At 39.1% G+C, this 10,259-nt stretch overlaps 2 protein-coding genes across 2 annotated transcripts; both read right to left on the bottom strand.

The window, feature by feature from the left end:
* Positions 1-288: 288 nt before the first annotated feature.
* LOC133018670 (monocyte chemotactic protein 1B-like) lies at positions 289-1,071 on the bottom strand. The gene is made up of 3 exons (XM_061085086.1): positions 969-1,071; positions 741-849; positions 289-544 (listed from the first exon to the last, which is right to left on the bottom strand). The coding sequence occupies exons 1-3, from the start codon at positions 1,033-1,035 to the stop codon at positions 415-417; spliced, it is 306 nt and encodes a 101-aa protein (XP_060941069.1). The 5' UTR covers positions 1,036-1,071; the 3' UTR covers positions 289-414.
* A 6,629-nt stretch (positions 1,072-7,700) lies between these two features.
* On the bottom strand, positions 7,701-9,451 carry LOC133018609 (C-C motif chemokine 20-like). Its single transcript, XM_061085015.1, has 4 exons — positions 9,367-9,451; positions 9,121-9,220; positions 8,234-8,308; positions 7,701-8,125 (listed from the first exon to the last, which is right to left on the bottom strand). Exons 1-4 carry the CDS (start codon positions 9,446-9,448, stop codon positions 7,972-7,974), a joined length of 411 nt encoding a protein of 136 aa, XP_060940998.1. The 5' UTR covers positions 9,449-9,451; the 3' UTR covers positions 7,701-7,971.
* Positions 9,452-10,259: the final 808 nt, after the last annotated feature.

Raw genomic sequence — 10,259 nt, 5'->3', positions numbered from 1 at the left:
TTCAGTGGAGGATTATTTCTCAGTGTGGTATCCCCACTTAGCTAAGGCCTCATAATACTTCTTCCACTGGCTCTCGTCTCCTTTTCATACAACCCCACTTAAAGGTTCCGTGTGCAGAATTTAGTGAAATCTAGTGGTGAAGTTTCATGTTGCAGCTGAATGCCCCTCACCTCACTAGCCCTTTCCAAACATGACAGCGAACAATCATTACACTTTAACTATTTTAATGATTCTCAGTATCATTGTACAATGAACAATTTCACAAATTAATTACATATTTACATCAAGATCAGATAAACATCATAGAATTAAAAATCAGATAGAAAAGCATATATAGTATCATATTCAAATTAATTCAACTACTTTTTTAAATAACTCAGTGGTCTTTTTCTCAGCATGAGGGTGGACGCTGGTTCAGTGGTGGCTGCGCTGTGAGGTCAATTTCTGCATTTGCCAATTCTTTCCATCCAGGTAGGCCATGCTCGTCTTTGTCCACAGACTGGTTGGGTCAGAGCAGATCTTTTTGCCTTTGAGCGTGGTGAAGCTATTGAACATACAGAAAACATCCAGTCAGTGACAAGTTGTAACATTTCTTGAGAGCAGGTGATTGTTTCAAAGTTTTCAACCCTAACAAGGAAATAAAGACAACTCCATGTAAATATTCTACATTAAACATTTTTGGACTATGTGAAGACAAAGTCTGCTCACAAATCCAACACTGTATAGATTTGCTGACTTACACAACTACTTGTAGAGGACACGCCGGCTGTTCTTGAACATAGTAACTCTTCAGAAGGTCTCGGTGGAATTGACGGCTTGAAGTTTTGCGACAACAACTTGCGATCCCACCTGTGGACATGACACACAAAATGTATCATCATAATCTGACATTAAAAAGAACATTGAATCATATTAGAAAAAAACTGCATGAAAGCTCACATGGATAAAAGCATTAGAATTGGCCTTACCTTGAGCTGAAGCTGTGGTCAGCATGGTTGCTATAAGTACAATGGAGACAAAGTTGAGAAGAGTCATTGTGTCTGTCGGGCTAAAAAGAGATATGGTGTGTAGTTTGCTCTGCAGGTCCTTTTTAAAGCCACTGACGCAGTACACACATCAGTATATATCACTCCAGTGTGCAGCGCCCACATATGTGCACACGCCTGGAAAGTAGAGAAGATGTTTCCTCCCGCAGTGGAGTGGTCCAAACCCCTTTACTCAAAAGTTGTGGTCTCTGTGAGTCAATGCATTTTCCACTGTGGTGGGATTATACGCTTTGCCCCTACTCTAGTATTTAGAATTCAAATTATTATGTGGTAATTTCCTATAACCTGTGACTTGATGAATATTCTGCATGGTATTACTGTCTCAATAGATTTACTGTATTTTAAAGGGATCAGTTTATATTTAGTGACACTTTCCCCCACATTCCAGTTTTGTCAGTAAAAAAGCCAATGATTGAATTAAAGTAGAAACTGTTCTGTCCACTGACAATTCGAACATCTCAAATGAATCTTCAAAGACCTTTTGTGCAAAGGTTAAGGTGCGTTCCTACACTCGAGAAATAAATCTCACTTTCGAACATGGAAGCTTTCTCGTGCTTCTGAGGTTGAGCTACCGACGCTTGTGTATACCTGTGTGCACAGAGCTTACAGGCAGAGCAAACATACCACATGTTTGGTTTCAAGGCGTTTGCAGGCATGCACATGCGAGGCTACACACACACAAACAGTGCACAACATAAGCTGCTGCACTAACCGCATTGTTTGTGGTCACCTGTTTAGAGGAAGAGGCTGACAGCAGAAACATTTCCACGTGTAGAAGGTTTGTTCGTGGTTTCCTAGTTGTGCAGTCAACATTCTTGACGGCTTCACTTAGATAGAAGTTATATTAACAGATGCAACCTGTGGAGTCCAGAATTGTCCATGTTGTGAATTGATTGAAGAAGCAGGACGATGAATGTCTTTAGAGGCCATCTCCTGTTTATTCTGACAAAATCCTTCGGTCTTGCACATTTCTGTGTGAAATTTGGTTTGATCGGCTTGATTGAACTTAAGGTGACTGCTCTGCCTTCGGGGGAGATATGCATTCTACTCTGGGCCACTAGTTTGCACGAGTAACTTTCTTTGAGGGCAAATACATTGACTAATGTTATTGGGATATAAGGAGCAGCAGATCAGAAGAGACTCGTATACAGACTGGGATTTTTTAATGGTAATTATTGAAATGTTTCAGTAGTTTAAAAGTGAGCCGTGTGATATTACGTTATGTTCAGCTGTACTTAATTTTTTTTTCATTATGGAAGCTCTAGTCATGTAGTTCCATCAGCGTCCAACAGAGCCAACAAGGAGTGGGCGGCTGGTTGTGTGAATGAGTCTCTCTTATTCAGATGACTGGTCAATGGGCTGTAATTATTCAGCTTCTCCTCCTCTTCATGAACACTCAAAGTGCTTGTACAACAGTTGACATTTCCAACATACATACAGCAAGGCTATATCTCACACTTTGTCTAACACTCATGAAATCCATTCACACATTGACCATCAGGGGCAATTTGAGGTTCACAGGGTGGATCATCACATACAAGAACCAATTTCTTTAGCAAAAGTGAATGTTGAAATGACATAACTTAGAGAAAAGTTCAGTAAAAGGTGGAGTTCAATCAGGAATTGACTCTCCTGTATCCACCATGTCTCTGTGGAAGTTATCTTAAAGCCATCACTGATAAAACAGTTGTTCTGAGCCTTTTAAAACTGACAGTGTAAGTGGAATTTTTTAGATGGTCCATTATGTCTTATTGACTCTAACCTGTCCCATGTCAATGACAGCCCATTATTATGAGTCAGGATTAAATCACTGATATCCCTTAGTTGTGCCGCAGAGTGCTGAGGTAGGATTGTTCTTCCGAGTCTAGAGGATTATTGTTCCATCAGTTTGCAGCAAGTCAGGATGATGCTATAAGAGATGATGGTAAAATCAAAATGATTTGATTGTCACAGATCAGAAAGTGTAAACTGAAAATTTGCAGAGAAAGAGACCTGGACAGCAATATCCTGACGGTTTGAATAAGACATTATTCAGAGTATGATGTTAAAATTAGTTGCTGATCGAGTGCTCCATTTATATTCCATTTACATACAGAGCATTGTCTGATTTTTCTCTCAGGCCAAAATCACGTCCTGATACTGGAGCCTGTTGGTAACTGATGAACATCACAAAATGATGTGAAAACTCCAACAATAGGACGTTATGATGCGATTGAAACATCTAATTTGCTTTTTCTGAGTATGACTGTATTCAGGTTCAATTTATCAGAAAATGCTGTTTAGATGCCAGTGTCTTGTTCAGACTTTTGTCTTTATATCCGAATATTAGTTTCTACTGGTTGAGGTTGTAAACAAGTAATTAAAAGCAAAGACGTTGTTGTGCTTGACTAGGTAATGTAAAGGGAGAGGCTGACAGATAACAATGAAAACTCAAAACGAGCTGTTGGGGAATCAGAGTCCAGGGATCAGGTCGGTGTTTCCACACAGAGCGAAGGGAGGCTGCACCAGTAACAGGAGGCTGAGGAGTGCAGGAGGACGGACACAAAAATGAAAAACTTTCAAATATCAAATAGAGTCAAGCAAAGTTTGGCCGAAGTGCAGGCACCATGATGGGAGTCAGGCTGCTGAGAGGAGAAGAAGCCGGAGGTGACGCCCAGCCGGCAGCACACATCCAAAGAGAGAAGAACAGTAAACCATGTTTCACAATGTCATCGTCATAATCCTCATTAGCACAGTGAAGCTGATCGCACTGGTCCCGCTTCCTTCCTCATTTGAAGTTGTCATTTCTGCTTTTCACTCACAGGGATTTTTTTTGTTCCATTCAGAAAAGCAAGGGAATAAGTAAAACCAGTAAAGTCATGTTTGTGTAATTCACTATGTATTCTATCACTATCTATTCACTAAGACGACATGTCTGGCAACAGATGCTGGTTGTTTAACAGCTGTATGTTTTGAATGGCATTAATTCAGATTATATTACAATGTAGTCTTCCAAATTATTTGAAAACAGATGAATAGAATGTTATCGATGATTTTTGATAAGTTGTGGCATGTGTTATTTTAATGCAAGTTGTATTCCATCTAATATTAGATTATCATCAAATGTATTTACTGCAAACAAATAATCTAAAGCATCACATAACATGAACATTTAAAGTATGTTGCAATAAAAATCTAGTAAAATATAAACTACAAAGATGAAGGTGAACACGTTTCTGAGACCTTGACCGTGATTTTCCATTGATAATGACGGCGATTTCCTCTCAAGGTTATTCATGAATGTTAAATTAATTTTTATTGTAATATTTAGTGTGTTAACCAGTTTTTGTGCTACACTGAATCTATTCGAGTATGTTACTAGTCTCTTTAGTAGCATGGGTAAAAAGTACAGGATTATTCCCGTAAAAACTAATATTAAGTTCTGCTTTATTATCAAGAAACATAAGCTGCAGTAAACATATATGTGAGAAAACTAAAAACATGTCTTTCCCATTGGCTAACAGCAGATCTTTACAGCCTGATCTGCTCACTTCTGTGACATGAAGGAAACGTGCTTTGGAATCTTCCTAAGAGGATCAGAGGTCACTGAGTTAACTTCCTTTGAAATTTAGCATTGGACATCGCCCACGGATATTTAGAAAAGTCTGAGATCATAAGTTACGTTTTTTTTGTAACCTGATTGCAAAAGACTCAGCGACACAATCCCCAGAGTCTTGGCATTAGCTCCTCAACTTTTTGAACTAACAGACACTTGACGGCAGTGACAGAACAATATGATGGGAAGCATCACCACAGTATTTTTATGTAATACAATTGATTGAAAAAGTGGGAAAATGCAGAGCTGTCCTGTGTTTCAAACCCAGTTTGGGGGGTCAAGGCGGCTGCTTTCTAATGCACCACTGCAATGAACCTGAAGCTCTTCTGTTAGTGAAAAAAAAACCTCTCAGAATTTGAAATGTGTCATATATTTGCTGTGTTAAGGGAAAGGTTATTCTTGCAATATCATTTTAGGCGTTCTTAATCTTTTTGATTTGGTGGAATCACAGAGGAACAAGTTGAGACATGTGACTGCGGTGACGGAACTTTCACCGACAAATGACCAAATCCGGGAGGAGGATGCTCAGACACTTGTGGTTTGCACCCGAAAGCTTTGGGATCTCCTTCCTTCCCCTTTTCTTGCTGCTGTACTGACGGCAAGGTCAATACCAGAGAAAGATCAGGGATGTCCGGAGAGAGAGATGACACACTGGGTAGAGTGACTAGCACATGATTAGGGCCTTTATATTATTGCTGAGATCAGCAGGATTCATACCTAAATGAAATGATTTACCACTATTGAGATTGTAGATTATATTTGTTTAAAAAGTAATTTATAGTTATAATAAACAATACATTAACATAACTGTATAGAATATATCCATTCATCCAGGTCAAACACATAAAATAAGATACATTTATATTATATTATCTCACGTTGCCCCGCACAGGCAACCAACTTTCACAATTCACCAGTAAAGTATGATAATATGAACACAGTTAACATATGCAAGTAGTCTATACCTGCTGTAATCTTATACATGTATTAGTGGATTACAACAGGTTGTTATCTGTGTGTGAATATGTTTATTTGAACAGATTTATATGTTTTCTGAATGAATAAGTGAAATAAATATCTGAACTGGATCCACAATTAAAGTTACATTTATTTTTCATTTATATCTGTTTCATGATCAAATTGCAAAATAGGAAATGAACGACTAGATTTCCAGCAAATGAGTTCTATGCTCCACCCTGATGTGCACACACACACACACACACATACACACACACACACACACACACGCACACACTAACACACACACACACACACACACACTACAGAAAGCCCAGAGAGAAAATGCATCCTGTTAACAGGCCTTGGTTCCTCTTTTTACTGTATAAAACCTGGAGGGCGAGTTTGAGAAGATCAGTCTCTTTCTTCTAAATCCATCGCACAGCAGCTCCTGCAAAGAACCTCTGGAACGTCTCACACTGACCATGCAGCTTATAAACAACAGACTTGTGTGCCTGGCCGTCCTCGTTGGGATCCTGGCCATGGCGACCACAGTTTCTGGTGAGTTGACTTTTAGAGATCCTGCACTGTATCTACTCTGTTGGTCATCATACTAAAAAAAAAAAAAAGTTTATATTCTGAGGAAAATCAAACTGTATAGACTCAACATGTTCTTGTTTTTTTTCCTGAAAAGCACAAATGAAGTTAAGCAAGTGCTGCACCAGGGTCGGTACTGCGAACATCTCCGCTCCCATCATCGGCTTCAGGATCCAGCGGAGGAACCTGCCCTGCGTCCGCGCTGTCATGTAAGAACCACCTCTTAAGTTTATCATACAGAGAGTGATAATTAAAACCTAATACAGTTGAAGCAATGTCTTGAATTCAAGCAGGTTTGGAGATTGAAGCTAATCATTTCTTGTTCCATCTCCCAGATTTGAGACGACAGAGGGAGACATCTGCAGCCACTGGAAACAGGACTGGGTGGCTGAGAAGATCAGGGAGCTAGAGTGAGTCCAACATCTCAGTCAATCTACATTATCAACTCTTAATGCTGCTCAGTCATGTGAACCACATCTTGATGTTTATGGAACATGTCAAACAGCTTTTTAACTGTTATCTCTTCATTGTGTGTTTTACAGTCAGGCCCGCAGAGCAAAGAAGATCACTGCTGCCACGCCAATCCCCAGCCCAAGGAAAAGCACTACTCACCATTAGAATTATTAAATAGACAATTTATTTACAATTAATTTAAAATATATTAAAAATATTTGCTAGTGTCACTCTGCAAATGGTATTTAATATTTATAATTAGCATTATTTATATGTCTTTTCATTGTAATCTTTGTGTGCTTTCTGTCCAGTTAAAACAAGGATTAGTAGAAATCAAAGATACAAATCAAGTCTGTGTTTTACAGTAAAATGTTCTGAGACTTTTCTTCTGTTTTCTGCAAACACAATAAATGTTTCTTTTCACCATCTACACACATTGTCATTGTTGGATAATTGTGGAAATCAGCAGTAACTGTGCTCATCGTCTTAAGGTAGCCATGAGAGGCACAGATCAGCACTCCCATCCGGTGGAGACTTTAAGGTACTGCAGTGCAGCTCCCTTGAAAGGAGAGTGTCATTGGGGGGGGGGTCACCTTGTCTGGAGCACCAAACCCCTTGGGGAGCTGATCTGAAACAGCACAAGATGCTGCCTCCCTGTCAGTCATGTTGGGCATTAGCATGTGTTGGGCTCCGAGGGCAGGACAGCTCATCGGAAAAACTTCTCACACACCTTCTAGCACACATGCCGGCAGCATCCAGGCACATGTCACGCCACCGAAACACACATAATGAAGAGCAGCAGCCGACTCAGTCATGGGCCTAATGTTAAGAGTTGTCTTCTGCCAAGATGTCATACGATGGCTTGAAACATCTAATTGTTTCTATTTTAAAAGATATTTTGGCGACATTCAAAGTTAAAGGGCACAATATAGTGAGACGTTGTTTGAATAAACAAATGTGGACGACAATGGAGAACTATCACACATGTTTATTTGTTTATAGGAAAAAAAGCATTAAGCCGATTTACATATAGGAAGGAAAATTAATATTCAGAAAAGGCATAATTAAAAAACAAGAAGAAATGCTCTCTTCAACTTGATTAAATGGCAGAAGAACTTAATCTACACCAGCTGCCTCAAACCTGTTCCTCTCAGGTTCTCAAGTCATGATAATGAAGTTTTATGTCTGATCCTGCACATGTTCAGCCAAGCAAAAGTAATTAACATCTCTTTTTTAGAGATTATATCGTCAACAGGATTTGATTACAGTGGCTTTAATTTCTTTCAAACACCCCAGAGGCCACAATCATTTTTTCTTTGGATCCTAGTAGAAACTCTCCGTGTTGTTCAGGAATGTTTCTGTGGTACTGAAGAAAGAGCCGCTTCCGTCAGTATATGAAGGTTTTCCGCTTTTCTTCTTCTTCCCCAGAGTTGCACCCGCAGCTGAGTTGGGCTTGGACATCCTCTTCAGTTTGGAGCTGCAACATAGAAACAACAGAAAACTCCTCAGCCTCAGAGAAGCTTGTTATCGTTTTCAGGTTGAAACGATAACTTGCGTCTAAACTTATCGCATAAGAATCTCATACCTGAGTAATTTCAGAGTTTTCTTCACCCACGCATCTCTCCGAGTCACACAAATTGCGTTCTTTAAGGTGTAGAAGCTGCAACAGATAGACAGAGTTTTTATACTTTAGAGCTGAACTTTGTACTTTATATTCTACTTTCAATCCAGATACAGGAGCCATTTTTTATTCAACTATTCAGAAGAGTTAAACCACAAAGGTTTCACCACAAAAACAATCTTTCCTGTCGATCTGAGGAAACCAACTTTCTGAAATGAGTCAGTGATTTACTTTGTGGTTGCAGCGTTATAGAAACTTTCGATAAAATGACTGAAAATAACGTTTTGAAAAATGACAAATCTTATTATGACATTAATATTGACACATTTTGATCAGTATTCCGGTTGGATGGTCCGACTTATTGAATAATTGTGGGATTGGATTTTGCCGATGTTAGATAGAGACTAGACAGGTTAGGAACAAATGATTTGTAAACATGATTTATTGAGATATGCAGAAGATCAAACAACTGCCGATTTAAAGTTATGCATTTATGTAGATTATTATTAACACGAATAAATGCTTTTTTTTAATGGTTCAAAATACAGACACTATTTTTATCAACTAACTTGGAAGAATTCAAACAAATTTCATTACAATTTCTCAAATGCACGAGAGAAATATTTCATTTTGGGTAGTGTGATAGGAACATTAAAATTATTATGACAATGGTTGGTAATATTGACACGTTTTGAGAAATATCCCAAAAGGGGTTGATGCTGAGACCTATTGAAAATTTGTGTATATTTTTACGGTGCAAAATTCACCGGAGACAGCTTTAGCTTAGTGTAGTGTTGCTTGTCGGATTCTGGTGTTTGCAGGGCTGGAGATGAAAAGATTTGGTATCTTACATGATTGCCTCCATGTTGCAGTTCTCCTTGATGGTCTGCTCTCTGTAGCCCTTGATAAGCTGGAACGGCACCGGTTTCCTGTTGTAGCTCGTGCAACAGGCTTTATTCATTTGGGAACACGACCGCACACAAACATACAACACATCAATAACAACTGAGTTCAGTTTATTACATTCTATAGAAATATATGTATAAACTGTATTCTAATCTGATTGGTTGCGATCAAATGTGATGAATTGGACTCACAGGTAGCTGGAGCTGGACTGAGTAAACCCAGTATGAAGCAGAGGAGAGCCGTTGTCATGGTGATCGTTCCTCTGGGAGCCATGTTGACAGTGCAGAGTCACAGCAGAGAACTTACTGAATACATAACCCCACATTTATATATACACACCCCAATATGACACTACCCATGTTTCGTAAGATGTGGCCCCTAAATCGAGGACAGGAAGCCCACTGTTACATCATTGCAACCAAAGGTGCAGAAGTTGCACTTTGATTACAAATCCAGGCTCGACATGAAGATTTGTTTATGTGGGCCAGCGAGAGTACGGCTGTGAAACTGGTGCAACAATGCAGTCGGTTAATAGAATCTCTGTGGGCCCTCAGCTATATTTATGCTTTTTGGGTTAATAAACTCACTGTTTAGTTCTTTGCACATGCACAACAGATTCTAATCGTCATGCATTCTTAATTTAGATTTCTCCACAGCTACAGTAAGTTGTGTATTTAGCTCTCGAAGCAATTTTCCTGCAAAACAATGCTTAAATTAAGTTAATTTGCACGAAATGTTGCATTTATCTGGTGTTTTATATCTTCCAGCGGTGACAAAAAGTCACTGTGATGTCCATTGTCATGTAGCTTAAAGCTGTAGTCATGGTGTTTCACATAATCAGCAGTCTTGAGATTGTTTTGTGGTGTGAACTGATGGAGTATGAGAGGCTTGTCAAACCCCCCTTCCTTGTTAGCCTGACCTACTTAGGCTGCAGAAAGCTGACAACTCCAAATGTTGCTCAGCTGACCCAGATAGGCACATGAGCTTAAATCGTAAATGTAAAGCATTTGATATATGTATACATCAAAAACTACACAAGATGTAACTGGTTAGTTTTAAACATCAACACCTCTTGCAGAGTGAA

Source organism: Limanda limanda, chromosome 13 (assembly GCF_963576545.1).
Source record: "Limanda limanda chromosome 13, fLimLim1.1, whole genome shotgun sequence".
Taxonomy (NCBI): Eukaryota; Metazoa; Chordata; class Actinopteri; order Pleuronectiformes; family Pleuronectidae; genus Limanda; species Limanda limanda.
This window is presented reverse-complemented; position numbering and strand designations above follow the sequence as displayed.